The sequence below is a fragment of the Heloderma suspectum genome, chromosome 2 (assembly GCF_057233095.1).
Source record: "Heloderma suspectum isolate Gila_16-S chromosome 2, 16-S_ref, whole genome shotgun sequence".
Classification (NCBI taxonomy): Eukaryota; Metazoa; Chordata; class Lepidosauria; order Squamata; family Helodermatidae; genus Heloderma; species Heloderma suspectum.
In genome coordinates, this window is record NC_139459.1 from 353,744,359 (window position 1) to 353,767,368 (window position 23,010).

At 45.9% G+C, this 23,010-nt stretch overlaps 1 protein-coding gene across 1 annotated transcript in view; it reads left to right on the forward strand.

Moving 5' to 3' along the window:
* The window catches only part of LOC146355507 (vomeronasal type-2 receptor 26-like), a 103,613-nt gene that overhangs the window by 34,805 nt on the left and 45,798 nt on the right, over positions 1-23,010 (forward strand). The window contains exon 4 of the mRNA XM_084840966.1: positions 14,069-14,195. Coding sequence (XP_084697092.1) covers positions 14,069-14,195 — 127 coding nt within the window. The remainder of the gene's footprint in view (positions 1-14,068; positions 14,196-23,010) is intronic.

Below are 23,010 nucleotides of genomic sequence, written 5' to 3' on the forward strand. Positions count from 1 at the left end.
GCCACCGAACCGCCGACGCAGCCGCTGCCGCCGCCGCCAGGAAGATCCGCCCAAGGTAAGTCCCATCCCTGGGGGGGCGGGGGGGCAGACCGTTCTGCCACCGATTTTGGGGGGCCGAATGCGCTGGCATTCGGCCTCCCCAAGATTCGTGGCGAAATTCTCTAACATCCCTAGTATAATCCAATGAACTGGAGGCTTAACAACACTAGCAACATTTCAAAAAGTGTTTTACAGGTGTAACTTGCAAATGGACTTACATGCGGATATTTGGTCTGTTTTCACTGAAGTTGAGGTGTAACCTCCCCCCGGCTTTTCCCCCTCGAATATAGTAAAGTTAGAAACTATAAATTTTGAACAAGTTTTTGTTTTTTATTTCAATTCCATTCCTTTCTCTTTTTTTAGGTTTTGTAATGTTTTCAGTTTGTTTTGTTTTGTAAACATTCACAATTAAAGATTAATTAAAAGGAAGAAGACTGTAGACTAGGAATGCCTCCTGATGGAGGCTCAGCTAAGACACTCCAAAGTCATTCTGCAGCTATTTGGACTTTTTGTTTGTTTGTTTTAGTTTTACTTAACAAATATTGATATAGTATGAAAACAACAGCGAGAAGAAGAGGGGGGAAACATAGGAGGAGGTGGGGAAACATTACAATACGAAAACATTCTCTTTTGTGCCTCCTATAAAAATCATCACCGGGAAGCATCCAAGGTCAGTCATACAGAGGTACCACTGCAATTAATGGGACTGGAGACACAGTTGATTTTTCACAATGATTTCAGTTTCAAGTCGGACAGATTTAGGCTGGATTGAACTTTGTATTTTGTTTTATTATATCAGTAAAAGCAAAACATGGACTGAGTGTATGCACCATATGCAGAGAGTCCTCTATCACCCTGCATGCAACAGTCCCTCGAGGATACACACAGACACACACACACACACACACACACACTTCAATCTATATCATGTCTCATAATTAAATTTCCTTTGAACCACTTCCTTTTTATAATTAGGGAAAAACGATCATGTGCATTTCAAGTAATTATACATTTATTATGGCATATCCATTTGTGGAAAAGAGTGTGCTTTTTTTTGGTTATGTAATTCTCCCACCCCCATGGATCACTGCCTTGATGTGGCGAAGGGGCTTGCGTAACTCACAGAAGCCATAAGCTATGCCGTGCAGGGCCACCCAAGATGGACAGGTCATGGCGGAGAGTTCTGACAAAATGTGGTCTACTGGAGAAAGAAATGGCAACCCACTCCAGTATTCCTGCCAAGAAAACCCCATGGAACGTATCACAAGGCTAAAAGATATGATGCCGGAAGATGAGCCCCTCAGGTCGGAAGGTGTCCAATATAGTACTGGGGAAGAGCAGAGGGAATTTCCAAGTAGTGCCAGAAAGAGTGAAGCAGCTGGGACAAAGCCAAAAGGACACTCAGCTGTGGATGTGTCTGGTGGTGAAAAGAAAGTGGAATGCTGTAAAGAACAATATTGTTTAGGAACCTGGAATGTCAGATCAATGAATCAAGGTAAGCTGTCTGTTGAGACAAGTGGCTGTCTGTTGAGGCTTTACAAGTAGCTGAGGAAAGAAGGGAAGCGAAAAGCAAGGGAGAAAGGGGAAGATATATCCAACCGAATGCAGAGTTCCAGAGAATAGCAAGGAGAGACAAGAAGGCCTTCTTAAATGAACAATGCAAAGAAATCAAGGAAAACAATAGAATGGGAAAGACTAGAGATCTTTTGAAGAAAATCAGAGAACTCAAGGGAACGTTTTGTGCAAAGACAGGCATGATAAAGGACAAAGAAGGCAGGGACCTCCCCGAAGCAGATGAGATGAAGAAGAGGTGGAAACAATACACAGAAGAACTATACAGGAAAGAACTTAATGTCCCTGATAGCCATGATAATGCAGTCACTGAACTTGAGCTGGACATCCTAGAGAGTGAAGTCAAGTGGGCCTTAGGAAACATTAGTAACAACAAAGCTAGCAGAGATGACAGTATTCCAGCTGAGCTATTTAAAATCCAAAAGATGATGCTGTTGAAGTGCTGCACTCATTATGCCAACAAATTTGGAACACTCTACAGTGGCCACAAGACTGGAAAAGGTCAGTTTACATTCCAATTCCAAAGGAGGGCAATACGAAAGAGTGTTCAAACTACCGTACAATTGCGCTCATTTCACATGCCAGCAAGGTGATGCTCAAAATCCTACAAGCTAGTCTTCAGCAGTATGCGAACCGAGAACTACCGGAAGTACAAGCTTCAAAGCGGCAGAGGAACTAGAGAACAAATCTCCAATTTGCTGGATCATGGAGAAAGCAAGAGAATTCCAGAAAAAATGTCTATTTCTGCTTCATTGACTACGCTATAGCCTTTGATTGTGTGGATCACAACAAACTGTGGCAAATTCTGAAAGAGATGGGAGTACCAGACCACCTGACCTGTTTCCTGAGAAACCTGTACGAGGGTCAAGAAGCAGCAGTAAGAACCGGACATGGAACAACCGACTGGTTCAAAATTGGGAAAGGAATATGACAAGGCTGTATATTGTCGCCCTGCTTATTTAATTTATATGCACAGTACATCATGAGAAACGCCAGGTTGGATGAATCACAGGTCGGAATTAATTTTATTTATTTATTTATTTATTTATATATATATTTATGTATGTATTTATGTATTTAATATTTACTTCATTTCTATATCCCCCAATAGCCGAAGCTCTCTGGGTGGTTCAAAAAAATTAAAACCAAACAACACACATTAAAACAATTTAAAATATATAGAATATTAAAACCACAATATAACAATAAAACCACAATAAAACCTAGCAGCAGTGCAGGAGTTTAAAGTACAAATTTTTAAAACAGCAAAGCTAAAAGTTTAGAAAGCTAAAATGCTAAAGTGCCTGGGAAAATAAAAAGGTCTTCACCTGACACCGAAAGAATACAATGTAGGTGCCAGGCGAACATCACTAGGGAGCTCATTCCAGAGCCAGGGTGCCACAGCAGAAAAAGCCCTCCTCCTAGTACCACCTGCCTCACTTTCTTTGGCAGGGGCTCATGGAGAAGGGCCACTGACGATGATCTTAAGGTCCGGGCAGGCACATATGGGAGGAGGCGATCCTTCAGATAATCTGGCCCCACGCTGTTAAGGGCTTTGAATGTTAATACCAGCATTTTGAATCAGGCCCGGAAATGGACTGGCAGCCAGTGAAGCTGAAAAAGTACTGTGCCTCAAGTGACAGTTCTGGATCCAAGAGCAACCCCAAACTACAAACCTGGTCCTTTAGTGGGAGTGCAACCCCCTCCAGAACAGGTTGAATATCACCTAGCCAGGCAGACGAACCACCCACTAACAGTACCTCCATCTTGTCTGGATTGAGTTTCAGTTTATTGGCCCTCATCCAGTCCATTACTGTGCTCAGGCACTGATTCAGAACAGCCACTGCCTCACCTGGGTTTGATGAGAAAGAGAGGTAGAGCTGGGTGTCATCCGCATATTGATGGCACCTCAGCCCACACCTCTGGATAACCTCCCCCAGCGGTTTCATGTAGATGTTAAACAGCATGGGGGATAAAATAGAGCCCTGTGGAACCCCATGGCACAATTGCCATGGCACAGAGTAATAATCCCCCAGCACCACCTTCTGGAATCGGCCATCCAAGTAGGAGCGGAACCATTGTAGTGCAGTGCCTCCAACTCCCAACCCAGACAACCTATCCAGAAGGATACCATGGTTGATGGTATCGAAAGCCGCTGAGAGGTCCAGAAGAATCAACAGGGTTGCACTCCCCCTGTCCCTCTCCCGCAGAGGTCATCCCACAGGGCTACCAAGGCAGTTTCCGTTCCAAAACCAGGCCTGAAGCCTGATTGAAATGGATCTAGATAATCACTTTCATTCAACAGTGCCTGGAGCTGTCCTACAACCACCCGCTCAAGCACCTTGCCCAGGAAGGGGATGTTGGCCACTGGCCTATAATTGTTAACATCCTCTGGGTCCAGGTTAGGCATTTTCAGGAGTGGTCTAATTACCACCTCTTTTAAAGCGGCGGCACCACTCCCTCTCTCACAGAGGAATGTACAACCTCCTGGACCCAGCCGGACATCCCCTCCTTGTTTGATTTAATAAGCCATGAAGGGCAAGGGTCAAGCACACAAGTGGTCTATCGGACTTGGCCAAGCTCCTTGTCCACATCCTCAGGCCTCAGTAACTGAAACTCATCCAATAAAACTGGACCAGACGGTGCTCTGAACGCCTCTACCAATGGAACTGCATTAATTGTGGTGTCCAATTCATGACGAATTTGAGTGACTTTATCTTCAAAGTGCCGTGCAAACTCGTCACAGTGTGCCACTGAGGGTTCCACCATCTCTCTCCCTGGCCCAGAATGTAACAGGCCATGAACCACTCGGAAAATCTCCGCTGGACAACACTGAGAAGATGCAGTGCTGGTGGAAAAGAACTGTCTCTTTGCCACCCTCACCACCACAGAGTAGACTTGATAGCGGGCTCTTACCTGTGTTCGGTCAGACTCAGCATGAGTTTTCCTCCATCTGCATTCTAGCCATCTCCACTTTTGCTTCGTTGCCCTCAGCTCAGGTGTATACCAAGGAGCTGGCCGGGCTCTGCTCAGAGAGAGAGGACGCTTGGGCGCGATTGTGTCAACCGCCCGAGTCATCTCTGCATTCCACAGAGCGACCTGGGCTTCAGCAGGAGCACCAGCCATACCAGCAGGAAAATCCCCCAGAGCCCTCTGGAATCCATTAGAATCCATTAATCTTCGGGGGCAATTAAGATTGCTGGGAGAATTAGCAACAACATTAGATACACAGACGATACCACCCTAATGGCAGAAAGCGAAGACAATCTAAAGAGCCTCTTGTTGAGGGTGAAAGTGGAGAGTGCAAAAGCTCATTTGAAACTCCACATTAAAAAAACTAAGATCATGGCATCTGGCCCCATCACTTCCTGCCATATAGAAGGGGAAGAAATGGAAGCAGTGACAGATTTTATTTTCTTAGGCTCCAAGATCACCGCAGACGGTAACTGTAGCCATGAAATTAAAAGATGCTTGCTCCTTGGGAGGAAAGCTATGGCAAACCTGGACAGCATAGTAAGTAAGAAGCAGAGACATCACCTTGCCGACAAAGATTCGTATAATCAAAGCTATGGTTTTCCCAGTAGCAACATATGGCTGTGGACTATAAGGAAGGCTGAGTGCCGAAGAATGGAATCCTTCAAACTGTGGTGCTGGAGAAGACTCTTACGAGTTCCCTGGACTGCAAGGAGATCAAATCAGCCCATCCTAAAGGAAAGCAACCCTGACTACTCATTGGAAGGACAGATACTGAAGCTGAAGCTCAAATATTTTGGCCACCTAATGCGAAGAGAAAACTCCCTGGAAAAGACCCTGATGCTGGGAAAGATTGAAGGCAAAAGGAGAAGGGGATGGCAGAGGATGAGATGGCTAGATAGCCTCACCAGTGAAATGAATATGAACTTGAGCACACTCCGGGAGGGAGCGGAGGACAGGAAGGCCTGGCGTGGTGTGGTCCATGGGGTTATGTAGTCAGACATGACTTAACGACTGAACAACTACAACAACAAACAATTTTCCCCCAGGGAATGCACCTAATGTACAATCCCCCTCCCTCCAGTCCCTTCCTGGCACAAGGTATCACTGGCAAACTTTGCTGGGGAAAGACAGGAGACAACATGAGGTGTGCACAGACCCTGAGCTTTGTTTGTGAACTGACCCTGATTCATCACTGTGAAAAGGGTCTGCATTCTGGACAGACTGATTTGGATCCAGTCTGCTTTGAGTCACCACCAAACCCAAGTCGAGGTTTGGAAATCTGGGGCTTCCTGCTCCCATTGACTATCATAGATGAAATTTGTAGACATCATAGCCCTTTAGGAGATGTTTATGCTTGCCAAGAATCATAGAAATTATGGCAGGATTTGTCATGCTCCATCTGTGTGCATGTGCGAGTGCATGCCTGTGTGCATGTGCGTGTGCGAGAGAGAGAGAGAGAGAGAGACTCTTTTGGTCTTCTTTCTATCTAGTGGGAACTGCCAGGAACTCATTTATTCCTTGGCAGATGTGGATGCAATTCTCTTGGACAGTTGGTGCTTCAGGGGGGATCGAACCAGTTTGGGCTTTGTGCAAGAGTAGCCTTGAAATTTTCAGGTTATCCCTATGATACCCACCTATGATAAGAACGTGAGAGCTGTGCTGAATCCGACCAAAGGCCAATCTAGTCCAGCAAACGCCTTTCCAGTCCAGGCCAACCAGCTTCCTGTGGGCCCACAAAATAATGTGAGCACAACAACACCCTGCCACTCATATTCCCAAGCAGCACGTAAACAGATGTATCCTGCCACAATACTGGTGGTCATAAACAGTCGTCGTGATTAGTAGGCTAGGCACTGATATCTGCCATGAATGTCTTTATTCCACTTTTAAAGCAATTGAAGCTATTGCCCATTTTGTGGTAGCAACTTCTATAGTATAAGTATCAACTGTGTGAGAAAGTAATTCCTTTCATCTGTCCTGAATCTCCCAGCACTCAGCTTCATGGGATGACCCTGGGTTCCTGTGATATGGGACAATTTCTCTCCCTATCCCTTTTTTCCACATCATGCATAATTTTGTACACCTCCCTCATCTCTCTCCATAAGCACTTTGTATTCTAGGCAAAATAGCCGCAGATGTTGTAATCTTTCCTCACAGCGGAGTTATTCCAGCCCATGCAGTTGTCCTTTTCTGCACCCCTTACAATGCTACAATACGATTTTTTTGGTTCGGCATCTACCATAGATTTGCAGTAGCATATTATGATATCACCTGTTGGATTAACATTTATATTTTCTAATTACGGCAAAGAGAATGGTCATTTTTCACAGCAGACACACACTGGATCAACATTTTCATTGAGCTGTTCACCACAGCCCCAAGATCTCTTTCTCTCTCGAGCAATGCTAGCTCAAGTCCCAGCAGCCTATGCAGGTGTGGTTTGCCTAGGTTCATATACAGGGTGCCGAGGCTGGTGTTCTGCCTGTATGTGTTTCACTAAGCATCACCAATTTTAGTTGCATGCTTTGTGGGGGCAAACATGTAGCTTTGGCCTCAGAGTCCATCTGTGCCTGATACGTTCCTTGGCCAAGGTAGTTTTTTCTGAGCCAAGTCAATTTACCTTCTGTAAATTGGGGAAGGATGGTAGAACCAGTGATAGTCAAACTTGCCAAAATTCTCCAGAATCCACATGCAGCCTTATTCTGTTTTCAACCTGTTTTCCATCTTGTTGAAATGGGGAAAATTGAATATATCAGTGTGTGTGTTTTCCCCAAAATTGCACGTTGCTCACATAGACTGAAGTGGGAGAAGTAATACTTATTTTTTGGAAACACCCATGTCTTTCTCTCTTTTCTAGGTCAGTTATGGGTTTTTCAGTCCAGTTCCCAAGGGTAGACACAAGTACTCTTTCTTTTACCGGATGGTTCCCAAATCAGAACCTCCATACTTGGGGATTGTCCAATTGCTTCTGCACTTCAGATGGACTTGGATTGGCATCTTGGCTCCAGACAATGACAATGGAGAAAGGTTCATGAGCAGCTTTCCACCTTTGCTTAGAAAAAATGGAATTTGCATTGCCTTCTCAGCAAGCATCCCAGTGCTGGATAGGAGAAAATGGAAGTTCAACATAATTTCATATTTTATGGACACTCGGGTCAATGTAGTTATTTTTCCAGGGGACTATCAGATCATAACAGCTCTAGGACTAGTAATTCATAGAGTTGAGCAGATCACAAGATCAACTGTGGGGAAAGTGCTGATTGCAACAGCTCTGCGGGACCTCCACATAAGCTTGTTGTACAAAACAGTTGATCTCCAGAACACCCATGTTTCCTTGTCCTTTGTAATAAAGAAAAACAGAAGGACACAATATGACAATTTCGACTCATTTTTCATTGCTGTCAATCAGTTTGTGGAGACAGTGTTTCATTGTTTATATTCAAGGTATATTTTGTCCATCAAAGCCTGGAAACGATGTACAGAAAACAAGAAGTGGGAAAAATTGCCCCAGGATGTGATTGAAAAGGTCCTGTCTCAAGACTCCTACAGTGTTTACACTTCCATCCAGGCTGTGGCATGGACCTTACATGCTGCATACTCATCTCGACTGAAGGGGATGAGGATGGTGGGTAGAGAGAAGCCAGAACTTCAACGGGTACATTCATGGCAGGTATTCATTTTCCTTCACAGACATTGCCTTCACCTATGTTTATCCCCCAGCTTTTCTCCAAGGAACTCCAACCCATTTTTTGTCCTCACAACAGTCCTTTACATTAGGTTAAGCTAGTGAGCTTCATAGTAAAACTATAGTGGGGATCTGAACCCACCTGGGGGCGGGCATACAGAAGTGGATACACTTAGGGATGCTCAAGAAATTCGAGACAGACTGAATTGTGCTTGGATTTCTAGAATTTCTACATGCAGAACCCACTGTGGAGCAACCCCTTCAGGCAGGATGGAGTCCGTGGACTTCCGGATGATTTTTTTACTTTCCCAACATTTACGCAAATAAATTCATAGGAAAATATGTATGTTTCTGCTGAAGAAACATTGAATGCAATGGGGGACAATACACTAAATATTATGTACTAAGGTAAATTATGTAAATACTTATGTAAGTACTTATGTGAATATTTATTTAATTATTTGCGTATTTTTCTGCATGATGAAAAAATATATATTTGTATCAGTGTGTGGCAGACAATGGAACAAAAAGCACCTGACAATTCGTTAAACACAGACAGAGCGGATTCTATAGAGTCCATACATCCCAAGACATACTGTGTTCTATCAGGTGCCTCAGTCAGAAATCGTTCTATTCTTGAGTTGTTATTTTGAAAAGAAGTCCAGGAGCACCAGGGATTCCATGGCTGTACTTAGCAACGTATGAACCCCTCACTTCCCAGTCCGGGGGCTGGGTGTCTGTGGAGGGGCAATCCGCGCTGCTCGGGGCCCTGCAGGATCCTCTGGGGCCTATTCGCTTCCACTGGAGTTGGCAGAGCGGCTCTCCAGCTCCCTATACAATGAAATATGCTAATGGCAGCTGCCTTTAGCCTATTGCAGAAAAGATACAGTCGTCAATGGTGTATGGTACACCATTTGTGGCCATAAAGCACTGACTTTGATTTAAATTGCAGCAATTTAGGTCAAAGTCAGTGCTGTACCACCACAAATGATATTCGACTTGCCATTTGCAGCTGTATTTTTCCACATGGTAGGCTAATGGCATTAGCATGTTGCATTGTATAGGGATATTAAGAGCCGCTCTGTGGGAACTCCTCAAGACCCAGAGGTAAGTGAAGCTGCTCTACCGTGGACTCTGTAGGTTGGATTCTTTGGAATCTGGCCTCATTTGAGTCTGCAGCAGAATTCTCCAGCATCCCTAGCTGGACCACACAGCCCACTACAAAACAGTCTGCCAATCTGGTCTATCCAGGGTGGTGTCAGATGTGGTTTTGGGGAATCTTGAGGTAAATGTGTTGAGACACTTCAACATTCACGCAGAGGCTGCCGTGCTGGGACTGGCTTTGGGTTTCATGGCTGTATCCAGCAAAGGCTGGTGGCTAATCTGCCTGAGGAGGATATGCAAAGGCCTCTGTTTTCTCACAGGATGATCTGGGCCAGGCACTACCTCTCAGCCTAACCTACCCCACAGTACTGTGAGGTTAAAAATGGGGAGGAAAGGCAGAACAGAAATGTAGTAAAAATGAAGTAAATAATTGTAACCTAGAAAAACGTAATTGTCTTCCACTATGTTAATCATAAGCCTCCTAGTATGTAAAATGGCCATCTGTGCAATGCACTCCTGTGTGTACAGCATTAGTGTTCCGGAAAGACCCGAGAGGCCAATTTTGTAACAATAGCAGATCAGGGAAGGAGCGGGAGGCCTACCCCCATTTGTGGACTCTGCAGCACTCAGTGAATGGTCCGGTATGTGCCGCACGGTCTCTCTTCCACACATAAACATGCAGTAGGGATGTCTGGATTTGGAGAAATCTGTCCTGTGTGTGTCTTCTGGATTGTGCAGTGTCCTTCATTATAGTGTCCACTCACAGAAGGATTTGATTTTTTTCCCCATTACGTGGAAAAATATGCAAATGATTCAGTAAGATGGTTCACAAGAAGGTATGTAATTTACATTACATTAGCACGTAAATTTTAGTGTATTGTCCTCTATTCAATTCCCCTCTTTCCTGCATACATTTTCCGGGATGGCATATGTCTCAGCAGAAACCTCTGTATTTTCCCACAAATAAATTTCCTTAGATTACAGGAATTTTGAAAAAAGAGATCCAACCGTCCATGGGTGCCACGTGACCCAAGGAGTTCGCTGTGCAGCAGATTTCGCAGGTCAAATTCATAGAAATACAAGCTCATTTTAGTCCATCTCAAATTTCTCCAGCATCCCTACCCACTGCCCCGGGTTGTGTCAGATGATCTGCCTCTGGTTTTTTTGTTTTGTGTAAGGGGATGATGGTGATCTGGGTATGTACGCAAAGAAAGTTGTCTATTTGTCATGGAGAGATCACAACCTGGTTGGTATTACAAGAACTGCCCCACTTTGCTTTGAGCTGCAGGCCTGGAAGGACCATGTATGTACATTTGCTTGAACAGGACTAGAACTGTCCAGGCAATTGGGAATTCTGCAGACAGGCTAACATACCATATTGAGGCACCACAGGCCTCACTGGCCTGGAAGACTTGCTGCAGATTAGAGGTCCAAACATGGAGAGCCAAGATGTACAACAGAAGTTCCTCTTTCCCAAATGTGTGTTTTTTCTATGTCATTCCAGCTACACCCTTTCCTAAGAAAATTCCATCTTTACAATACTTCCACAGATGGAGCTTATTTGGATGAGAATGGGGAACTGGCATCCGACTTCTACATTGTGAACTGGGTGGTGTTTCCAAACAAGACCACTGCTAGAGTGGAAGTTGGGAGTCTAGAGAGACAGGCCTCCTCAGAGATCAAGTTCACCATTGATCAGAATGCCATTGTGTGGCCCAAGCGGTTTAACAATGTGAGGAATATCACTCATTTCTTTTCATGCCCTTTAATATCTCTTCCCATGCAATTCTATACATGTCCAATGCAAAGTATGGCCCACAGAGTTTAATGGTGCTTAACCCCTCATAAGTGGGCATAGGATTGCAACCTTAACGCTTATCGTTTTGTAAGCTACTGTACATAATACTTTAAGGATGTGATTCGTAACCCATTCATTTATACTGCTGTAACATCGTGACTATGAACAGAAAACATTAAGAACAGTTTTAAGGAACCCTTGGAGCCTTGCTGTGAAGGTTGTTAGGTCAGTGTTCCCCTATCTTTTTTACAAGGCTTATTAGAAATGTTGCAAATTCATTTGGGTGCTGTCACAAAATGGTTTCCATGACAGTGTGTGGCTATTCATAAAATGGCTGCTACGGTGGTCATGACCATCACAAGACATCCATTTCACTGAAGGTAGCAGAGGGTTCAGGGAAACATGGCAGTGTAGGAAGACATCTCACTGCCTCCCATCATGTGTGCCGTTGTATGGGAATGTTTGACTCACCCATGCAGGGGTCAGATTTGGATTTGTTTTACGGCACGGGAGCTCTGTGTGAATGGGGTGGCTGTGTTTGGTTGTGCATGTGTGTGAGAGAAGGAAAGAAAGAGGGAGAGAGAGAAAGGCCAGCACACTAGATTCTGACCACATGCCGGAGGAAGATAGGCTTTGTAGGTATGCTTTCTCATCCTTAGTCCTGAGTAATCCAGTCCTCCGCACTTGTGGGTAGGCAGTCGTGAGATGGATTTTTGTACTGTGTGGCTTCTCATTGTTACTTCTGAAGAGGGGTCCATGTGCATCTGATGAAGTAAACAGTGTGTATGAAATTCAGGCCAGAGTGAATTTGTTAGTCTTTAAGGTGCCATAAGAGTCTTCATTGCCATTAAAAGAGCTGGAATTTGGATGCTCCCACAATTTGTTCTTTGGTTGCAAAACTGCTTTTCTGTATGGCTCTGGGGATATCATCACCCATCATCTTATGTGGCTGCCCCCACTGTTCTGAACTTGTGATCTTAAAGTCACTTTATTCTCTGTGTAATTAGGGATGGCGGAGAATTCCCCCACGGACTCCAATGAAGCTGGATTCTAAGAATTCAGCCCCCCAGAGTCCGCAGTGGAATGAAAGACTCACCTCCGCCACCTGAGGGAATCCACGCCGGCCAATTTTACCTGCTGCTGTCCGTCCGCTGCCATCCGCTGCCATCTGCTGCTGCCTGTCTTCGGACGCAAATGGCATCTGGCATAGTGGACGCCATTTGCGTCCCTGCCTTTTGCTGTGATAGGCTACATAAAGATTTACATAGCCTATCACAGCAAAGAGCAGGGACACAAATAGCATCCGCTACGCTGGATGCCATTTGCTACGCTGGACACCATTTGCATGGCAGCAGCCGGAAGTCCGGCTGTGGATGGGCCCGGCTGGCGGCTCCGCGGCCTTGCTGCAGAGCGGAGCCAGCCAGGGAGGATTCCGGGGGGAGGGACAGATCACCTCCCCCCCCGTGGACCCCCCCCAGCAGACTGGTGAGTATGTTTCGTACACCCCTATGTGCAATGCGAGGTGCTGTGGGAACAGGAGAATCTAGGCCCCAACCAAAGGAATATTGTGTGGATTGTTTTTCGTGTTGCTATAACATGTAAAGGGGTGGATTAAGGATGCTCTGAGTACTGAATACTGTGTTTCAAAGACTGCCTTTCTGCATGGCTCATCATCATCATCATCATCATCATCATATGTGGCTGTGTGAACCCCAGCCCCCACCCTTTCACTGTTTTGGCCTGTTTTAGAGAAGATCTGCGCTTGTCGGAGTTGTTCCTGAAACAAATATGGGCTCTGCCACTGAGATAAAATCCCTCCCTACAATCTCTCTTGTTGTTCAGTCGTTCAGTCGTGTCCGACTCTTCGTGACCCAATGGACCATAGCACGCCAGGCCTTCCTGTCCTGCGTTCTCTCCCGGAGCGTGCTCAAGTTCATATTCATTGCATCCGTGATACTATGTAGCCATCTCATCCTCTGCCGTCCCCTTCTCCTTTTGCCTTCAGTCTTTCCCAGCATCAGGGTCTTTTCCAGGGACAATCTCTCTTCTCTCCCTTTAATTTTCTCCCCAGGTTGGTGTATGAGTTAATGCCCCAATGTCAGTTTTCTGAATTTCATCACTTATTCAACATACTCAATTCTCATCTTTATTCTGGTACAGTTTTTAAAACGACCTCCTCAAAAATGTACTTTTCAATTCAACTATTCTTAATAGTTTTCCCCTCCTTTCTATATCCTTTATAAAAAATAATTATTCTCTCTCTCTCTCTCTCTCTCTCTCTCTCTTTTCCTTCTTCTTGGCTCCCCCCAACGCCCTTCCCAATTTCTGTATTCCCTCCCTTCCCAATTTTGTAGTCTATATCTTTTCCCTAAACAACAACAACAATGAAACAGATTACAAACCCTTTTCTCTTCTGTCAGCACCACAGATAGTGTACTGTACTCCTGCCCCACCTTGCTTGTAGGTAGTTCTGTATTTGCTTTCCGTGTGTATGTGTGTGTGTGTGTGTGTTGTGGTAAAGCAAACAGTGTGTGGCAAAAAACTACACACAAGTCCACAATTCAAAATATAGTAGGCAAAGCAAAGTGGTTCCAAATCAGTCTGAAGCGAAGCAGGGCTGATTAGGAAAGACCGAAACGACATCCGAAGTGAAGCGCAGCCCTCCTAAATTGTTCCTGTCAAGAGCCAGATGGAAGACAGCCTCTGCCTTTCTTCCAGCATCACAAGTACAGCTACCAAGAAAGTGTACTTGGTGATAGAGTGAGAAAATCAGGTATGGGACTGAATAAAGCTTCCATGATATGCCATTTCTGAGTGCATACCTAGTTTCCACTGATTAAAATAAAACTTCCAGACAGAAAAATTTCTTCAATATTTCTTCTCTTCATCAATAGATGGTGCATTTTTCTCGATGTACTGCAAGTTGCCAGCGTGGATATGCCAAGTTGATTAAGGAAGGAGAGCCCATTTGTTGCTATGCTTGTGCCTCATGCTCGGAAGGAACAATCTCCCCTCAGGAAGGTAGGAGACCCTAGAGAAAAGTGATGGCCAATGGAGAGAAATGATGGAGTCAAGGTCCAAAACATTAGGAGATGTATTTTCTAGGGATGGCGGAGAATTTCTCCCTGAAACTTCGGGGGGCCGAGCGCCAACGTATTCGGCCCCCCGAACAAGTTTTGGGGAGAAATCCTCCGCACCCCCCCGCACCCTGCACCCCCCCCCCGGGACGGGACTTACCTTCCCTGAATGTCCCTCCCGGCGGCGGGTCCGGCCAGCGGTTCGTCGGGTGTTCGAGCGGGGCGGGAGCGGCAGCCGGTCTTTCGACCGGCTGCCGCCACCACCATTGCAATAAAAGAAAAAAAAAACGCCCCCTGATAGGCTACGTGACGATTCACGTAGCCTATCACGGCTGACTTTGCAGATCTACGTCACGTAGCCTATCAGGGGGCGTTTTTTGTTTTTTGTTTTTACTTTCGCGTTCGCGGCCGGGCGAGGCGGCAAGCCTCCTCCCCGGCCTGAATTTCGGCCGGGCGAGGCGGGAAGCCTCCCCCCCCGTCCTGAACTTCACGGGGGGAGCAGCGAAGCGCTCCCCCCCACCGCGAACAAGCTGCGAGAAAAGGTAAGTGACTTTCGTCCACCCCTAGTATTTTCTCTCCACTCTGAGTTAGGGAGTGTAACAATCCACAGACTGAGATGGATTTTTTTAAATTTTTAAGCAGCTTTCCCTGACCCATTTCCCATCAGATGTAGTGGAGTTCAATTGCCAGCAGACCAAGCCATGATGGCCAGTGGTCAAAAACCCTGGGAACTGTAGCCCAAAGCATTTTCAGAGCACCACCCATTGGATAAGGTTGGTAGGGATGTCAGAGAATTCCACCACAGACTCCAGTTAGGCAGGATTCTTTAGAATCCAGCCCCCCAGAATCCATGGCAGAACAGCCTCCCCCCCCCCGCCACCCCGCGGATTCCCCCCAGGATGGATCTTACCTGGCGGTGGATGCAGCGGCGGCTCCAGTGGCAGCTCCGGCAGCAGCAGTGGATGCAGCAGCGGCGGCTCTGGCTGGTCTCCCAGCCGCTGCCAGGCTGCTGCAGCCACAAATGGAGGCCGTCATAGCGGCTGCCATTTGCATGGTTGCCTTTTGCCGTGGCTGCCTTTTGGCAGCTGCTATGCCATTTGTGCCCCTGCTCTTTGCCGTAATAGGCTATGTAAGTGTTCACGTAGCCTATCACGGCAAAAGGTAGCCACGCAAATGGCATAGCGGCCGCCATTTGCATGGCTACCTTTTGTCGTGATAGGCTACATAAGTATTTACATAGTATCACAGCTTGGCAGCCACACAAATGGTGGCCAGCATAGTGGCAGCCATTTGTGGATGCAACAACCTGGCAGCAGCCGGAATTCTGGCTGCGGCCAGCCCTGGCCAGTGGCTCCACGGAGTCGCCATGGAGCAGAGCCAGCCGAGGAGGATTCTGGGGGGTGGGACAGAGAGCCTCCCCACCACCACGGTTGCCTCAAACAGGATGAGTGAGTGGGATTCATACATCCCTAAAGTCTGGATTATGATGCTGATGCAATGGGACCTTTTCCTTCTTCAGATGCAGAACGTTGCAACAAGTGCCCTGATGATCAGCATCCAAACAAAGAACGATATCTATGTATTCCAAAGGTTCTAAACTTCCTCTCCTATGAAGAATCTTTAGGGATCATCCTAGCTTTCTTTTCCCTTTTCTTATCCCTAACCACTGGTCTACTGTTAGGAATCTTCATTAAGTATCGAGAGACTCCAGTAGTCAAAGCCAACAACCGTGACCTCACCTACATGCTCCTCATCTCCCTCCTGCTTTCCTTCTTGTCCTCCTCTCTATTCATCAGTCAGCCCCAGACGGTGACCTGCCTTCTCCGCCAAACTGCCTTCAGCATCATCTTCTCAATTGCTGTCTCTTGTTTGTTGGCAAAAACTATCCTGGTGGTGGTGGCATTTCTGGCAACAAAACCAGGAAACAGGGTGCGGAAATGGCTGGGGAAGACTTTGGCAAACAGCGTTGTCATTTCTTGCTCGAGTGTTCAAGTGGGCATCTGCATTCTCTGGCTGGGAATCTCTCCTCCATTTCCGGACTCTGACATGCACTCCCAACCAGGGCAGATCATCCTGCAATGCAATGAAGGGTCTGTCATCATGTTTTATATCACACTTGGCTACATGGGCTTCCTGGCTGCCACCTGCTTCACTGTGGCTTTCCTAGCCAGGAAGCTGCCTGGGGCATTCAATGAAGCCAAGCTTATCACCTTCAGCATGTTGGTGTTTTGCAGTGTTTGGGTGTTGTTTGTGCCAACCTACCTGAGCACCAAAGGGAAATACATGGTGGCTGTGCAGGTCTTCTCCATCTTGGCCTCCAGCTTGGGGTTACTGGGTTGCATCTTTGTCCCGAAGTGCTACGTCATTGTATTGAGGCCAGATCTGAATAAAAAGGAGCATCTAATGATGAAACTTAAAGATGGCATATGATTTAAGTACACTTATTTTGTACAGCATGGTGGTAATAAAAATCAATGTACCTACCTTGGGAATGAAATTCATTTGTATGCTATTCTAACAAATCTCTCTTCCTTTCAAATGCATTGCAAAATGAAATGATCTGTTCTAACAAATTGCTGACTTGGCAATGCTGGAAGTTGTTCAGCACATCCCCAGGATGGGGAAAGCTGATTTAGTGTATGTGTGTGTTAGGCGTGTAGAGGATGTGGCTGATGTCACCTTCTATAGTAACGAAGGGCAGAGCTTGAAAATCCAGGAGTGATTAAGACTGCTTGGTCCTGCATTGGTCTTCGCATGTCCCAGAGACTGGAAACAAGTGAGAATTGGATCAGTTGCAGCTTCTTCTCCAGCACTAAGCCTGATATAGCAACAGGGGCAGCACAACAATCAGAACACAATTATCCATGCATGTAAAAGATGCCAAAAAGGTATTTTGACAATGTTAATATGTGCTGTCCATGTGGGAGTGGGAAGTTTAGCTGGTGCTCTGAGAAGGGAAGCTTTTCAGCAGAATTGCTAAGTGATGGAACAGGCTTCTTGAGAGGTGGTGGATCTCCTTTGCTGGAGATTTGCTCGCATCTCCTTTGCTTTCAGAAGGGGGTTGACTACATGATCTTCAAGGTCCCTTCCAACTATATACTTCCACAATCATAAAAAGGAGAGCCCTGGAAAAGTTATTCCAGGGTTGGACAGACCAATCTCTGTCCCTTACAAAGGGGAGTTTGATGATCTGCCCCCTCCTTTCTGTGGCCCAGACCGGCTTGGGGAGTCTCCCTTCTTGCCCCACCTGCATGCCGAGCCACTCCTCCTATTTGTGTGAAGAACCCCAGCAGTCAAGCGCTTGTGCTATATGTGCACAATGTCTTGACTGCCGGCCTCCTCGGTGCACATCCTCCCCAGTGTCCACACCCTGGCATCCACTTGATGACGCCAGGGTGAGAGTACTAGGGTGCCACTGAGGCCCTTCCTCCCCACGCCAGCTGTCCAGGGCTTCTTTGACAGCTGCCAGAGGTCCCAGTGTGGCTATCCCCCAGCACTTTTGTCCTGGCCTCCTCCCAAGGTGGCCAGGGTGAGAAGTGTTACACAGTAGCTCTCTTTTTAGTGAACACTTGTTGTTGTTCAGGCGTTCAGTCGTGTCCGACTCTTCATGACCCCATGGAACATAGCACGCCAGGCCTTCCAGTCCTCCGCTCCCTCCTGGAGTGTGCTCAAGTTCATATTCATTGCATTGGTGATGCTATCCAGCCATCTCATCCTCTGTTGTCCCCTTCTCCTTTTGCCTTCAATCTTTCCCAGCATCAGGGCCTTTTCCAGGGAGTTTTCTCTTAGCATTAGGTGGCCAAAATATTTGAGCTTCAGCTTCAGTATCTGTCCTTCCAATGAGCAGTCAGGCTTGATTTCCTATAGGATGGACTGATTTGACCTCCTTGCAGTCCAGGGGACTCGTAAGAGTCTTCTCCAGCACCACAGGTCGAAGGCATCCATTCTTCGGCGCTCAGCCTTCCTTACAGTCCAGTTCTCACAGCCATACATTGCTACTGGGAAAACCACAGCTTTGATTACATGAACCTTTGTCAGCAAGGTGATGTCTTTGCTTCTTACTATGCTGTCTAGGTTTGCCATAGCTTTCCTCCCAAGGAGCAAGCGTCTTTTAATTTCATGCATACAGTCACCATCTGCGGTGATCTTGGAGCCCAAGAAAAAAACATCTGTCACTGCTTCCATTTCCTCCCCTTCTTTATGCCAGGAAGTGATGGGCCAGATGCCATGATCTTAATATTTTTAATGTGGAGTTTCAAACCAGCTTTTGCACTCTCCACTTTCACCCTCAACAAGAGGCTCTTTAGATCCTTTTCAGTTTCTGCCATTAGGGTGGCATCGTCTGCGTATCTGAGGTTGTTGATAATTCTCCCGCCAGTCTTAATTCCGAGCTGTGATTCATCCAACCTGGTATTTCTCATGATGTACTCTGCATATAAATTAAACAAGCAGGGTGGCAATATACAGCCTTGTCATTTTCCTTTCCCAATTTTGAACCAATTGGTTGTTCCATGTCTGGTTCTTAGTCGTACAGGTTTCTCAGGAGACAGGTAAGGTGGTCTGGTACTCCCATATCTTTAAGAATTTGCCATAGTTTGTTGTGATCCATACAATCAAAGGCTTTAGTGTAGTCAATAAAGCAGAAATGGACATTTTTCTGGAATTCTCTTGCTTTCTCCATGATCCAGCAAATGTTGGTGATTTGATCTCTAGTTCCTCTGCCTCTTCGAAACCCCGCTTGTACTTCTGGTAGTTCTCGGTTCACATACTGCTGAAGCCTAGCATGTAGGATTTTGAGCATCACCTTGCTGGCATGTGAAATGAGCGCAATTGTACAGTAGTTCGAACACTCTTTGGCATTGCCCTTCTTTGGAATTGGAATATAAACTGACCTTTTCCAGTCTTGTGGCCACTGTTGAGTGTTCCAAATTTGTTGGCATATTGAGTGCAGCACTTTAACAGCATCATATTTTAGGATTTTAAATAGCTCAGCTGGAATACCGTCATCTCCACTAGCTTTTTTGTTACTAATGCTTCCTAAGGCCCACTTGACTTCATTCTCGAGGATGTCCAGCTCAAGTTCAGTGACGGCACTATCATGGCTATCAGGGACATTCAGATCTTTCCTGTATAGTTCTTCTGTGTATTCTTTCCACCTCTTCTTAATCTCATCTGCTTCTGTCACCTGCCTTCTTTGTCCTTTATCATGCCCATCTTTGCACAAAACGTTCCCTTGAGATCTCCAATTTTCTTGAAGAGATCTCTAGTCTTTCCCATTCTGTTGTTTTCCTCGATTTCTTTGCATTGTTCATTTAAGAAGGCCTTCTTGTCTCTCCTTGCTATTGTCTGGAACTCTGCATTCAGTTGGATATATCTTCCCCTTTCTCCCTTGCTTTTCGCTTCCCTTCTTTCCTCAGCTAATTGTAAAGCCTCATCAGACAGCCACTTGGCTTTCTTGCATTTCTTTTTCTTTGGGATGGATTGAGGTGCTGCCTCCTGAACAATGTTACGGACCTCCGTCCTTAGTTTCTCAGGCACTCTGTCTATCAGGTCTAATCCCTTAAATCTATTCCTCACCTCCACTGTATATTCGTAAGGGATATGATTTAGGTCAAACCTGAATGGATTAGTGGTTTTCCCTAAGTTCTTCAATTTAAGCTGACATTTTTCAAGAAGCAGCTCATGATCTGAGCCACAGTCAGCTCCAGTTTTTGTTTCGACTGACTGTACAGAGCTGCTCCATCTTTGGCTGCAAAGGACATAATAAATCTGATTTCGATATTGACCATCTGGTGATGTCCATGTGTAGAGTCGCCTCTTGTGCTGTTGGAAAAGAGTGTTTGCTATGATCAGCGTGTTCTCTTGGCAAAACTCTATTAGCCTTTTCCTGCTTCATTTTGTACACCAAGGCCATGCTTGCCTGTTATCCCAGTGATTTCTTGACTTCCTACTTTAGCATTCCAATCCCCTATGATGAAGAGGACATCTTTTTTGGCTGTTAGTTCTAGAAGGTGTTGAAGGTCTTCATAGAACTGATCAACCTCAGCTTCTTCGGCCTCAGTGGTTGGGGCATAGACTTGAATTACTGTGATGTTGAATGGTTTGCCTTGGAGTCGTACTGAGATCATTCTCTCGTTTCTGAGATTGTACCCCAGTACTGCTTTTCCCACCCTTTTGTTGACTATGAGTGCTACTCCATTTCTTCTAAGGGATTCTTGCCCACAGTAGTAAATATGATGGTCACCTGAATTAAATTCACCCATGCTTGTCCATTTTAGTTCACTGATTCCCAAGATGTCGATGTTCAGTCTTGCCATCTCATGTTTGACCACCTCCAGCTTACCTTGATTCATTGATCTGACATTCCAGGTTCCTAAAAAATATTATTCTTTAGAGCATCAGATTTTCTTTTCACCACCAGACACATCCACAGCTGAGTGTCCTTTTGGCTTTGTCCCAGCTGCTTCACTCTTTCTGGCACTACTTGGAAATACCCTCTGCCCTTCCCCAGTAGTATAGAATCATAGAATCATAGAATAGTAGGATTGGAAGGGGCCTACAAGGCCATCGAGTCCAACCCCCTGCTCAATGCAGGAATCCATGTCAGAGCATCCCTGACAAATGGCTGTCCAGCCTCGTCTTGAAGGCCTCCAGTGTGGGAGAGCCCACCACCTCCCCAGGTAATTGGTTCCATTGCCGTATTGCTCTGACACTCAGGAAGTTTTTCCTGATGTTCAGCCGGAATCTGGCTTCCTGTAACTTGAGCCCATTATTCCGTGTCCTGCACTCTGGGATGATCAAGAAGAGATCCTGGCCTTCTTCTCTGTGACAACCTTTCAAGTACTTGAAGAGTGCTATCATATCTCCCCTCAGTCTTCTCTTCTCAAGGCTAAACATGCCCAGTTCTTTCAGTCTCTCTTCATAGGGCTTTGTTTCCAGTCCCCTGATCATCTTTGTTGCCCTCCTTTGAACCCTCTCCAGCTTGTCTGCATCCTTCTTAAAGTGTGGTGCCCAGAACTGGACACAGTACTCCAGATGAGGCCTAACCAGTGCTGAGTAGAGGGGAACTAGTACTTCCCGGGATTTGGAAGCGATGCTTCTATTAATGCAGCCCAAAATAGCATTTGCCTTTTTTGCAGCCACATCACATTGTTGGCTCATATTCAGCTTGTGATCGACGACAATTCCAAGATCCTTCTCGCTCGTAGTGTGGTTGAGCCACGTATCCCCCATCTTGTAACTGTGCATTTGGTTTCTTTTTCCTAGGTGCAGAACTTGGCATTTGTCCCTATTAAATGCCATTCTGTTGTTTTCTGCCCAGCACTCCAGTCTATCCAGATCACTTTGAATTTTGTTTCTGTCTTCCAAAGTATTAGCTATCCCTCCCAATTTTGTGTCATCTGCAAATTTGATCAGCATTCCCTGCACCTCCTCCTCCAAGTCATTAATAAAAATGTTGAAGAGCACTGGGCCCAGGACTGAGCCCTGCGGTACCCCACTCGTTACCTCTCCCCAGCTTGAGAAGGTCCCATTGATAAGCACTCTTTGAGTCCGATTCTGTAACCAACTGTGGATCCACAGGATCGTTGTTTCATCTAGCCCACTTCGAGCAAGTTTGCTCATCAGGAGATCATGGGGCACTTTGTCGAAAGCTTTGCTGAAATCGAGGTATATGATGTCTACAGCATTCCCACGGTCTACAAGGGAGGTGACTTGATCAAAAAATGAGATCAGATTTGTCTGGCAGGACTTGTTTTTGACAAATCCATGTTGGCTTAGAGTAATCACGGCATTGTTGTCAAGGTGCTTCCAGATGGATTGCTTTATGATCTGCTCCAGAATTTTCCCAGGGATTGATGTCAGACTGACTGGTCTGTAGTTCCCAGGTTCCTCCTTTTTACCCTTTTTGAAGATAGGGACAACGTTAGCCCTCCTCCAGTCATCTGGCACTTCCCCGGTCCTCCAAGATTTCTCAAAGAGAATAGACAGCGGTTCTGAGAGTTCTTCTGCCAGTTCCTTTATTACTCTAGGATGCAGTTCATCTGGCCCTGGAGATTTGAACTCATTCAAAGTAATGAGGTGTTTCTTGACCATATGCCTGTCGATCTCAAGCTGCAATCCTGCCCCTTCAGCCTGTACTTCGCCTTTGCCAGGGGGGTCATAGACCCTCTTTAGGGAGAAGACTGAGCCAAAGTAGGAATTGAGCACCTCTGCCTTTTCTTTGTCATCTGTTATCATTTTGCCATCCTTATTTAATAGCTGAACAACCATTTCTTTCCTCTGCCTTTTACTATGCACGTAGCTGAAGAAAGCCTTTTTGTTGTTTTTAGCATCCCTCGCTAACCTCACCTCGTTCTCCGCTTTAGCCTTCCTGACGCCATCCCTGCAATTCTGTGCTACCTGTCTGTACTCTTCCTTTGTTACTTGGCCTTCTTTCCACTTCCTATATGTGTCCTTTTTTGTTTTCAGGTCATCCCTAAGCTTTTTGTGAAGCCACATTGGCTTCTTCTGTTGTCTTCCACCTTTTCTTCTTGTTGGAATTGTTTGTGATTGTGCCTTGAGAATTTCCTTTTTTAGAAGTTCCCACCCATCTTGGACTCCTTTTCTCGCTAGCATTGTTTGCCATGGGACCTTACTGATCATTGTTCTGAGTTTATTAAAATCAGCTTTCCTAAAATCCAGGGTACGCGTTTGAGTACACTTGGCTTTTGCTTCCCTTAGAACCAAGAACTCAAGTACAACATGGTCGCTTTCCCCCA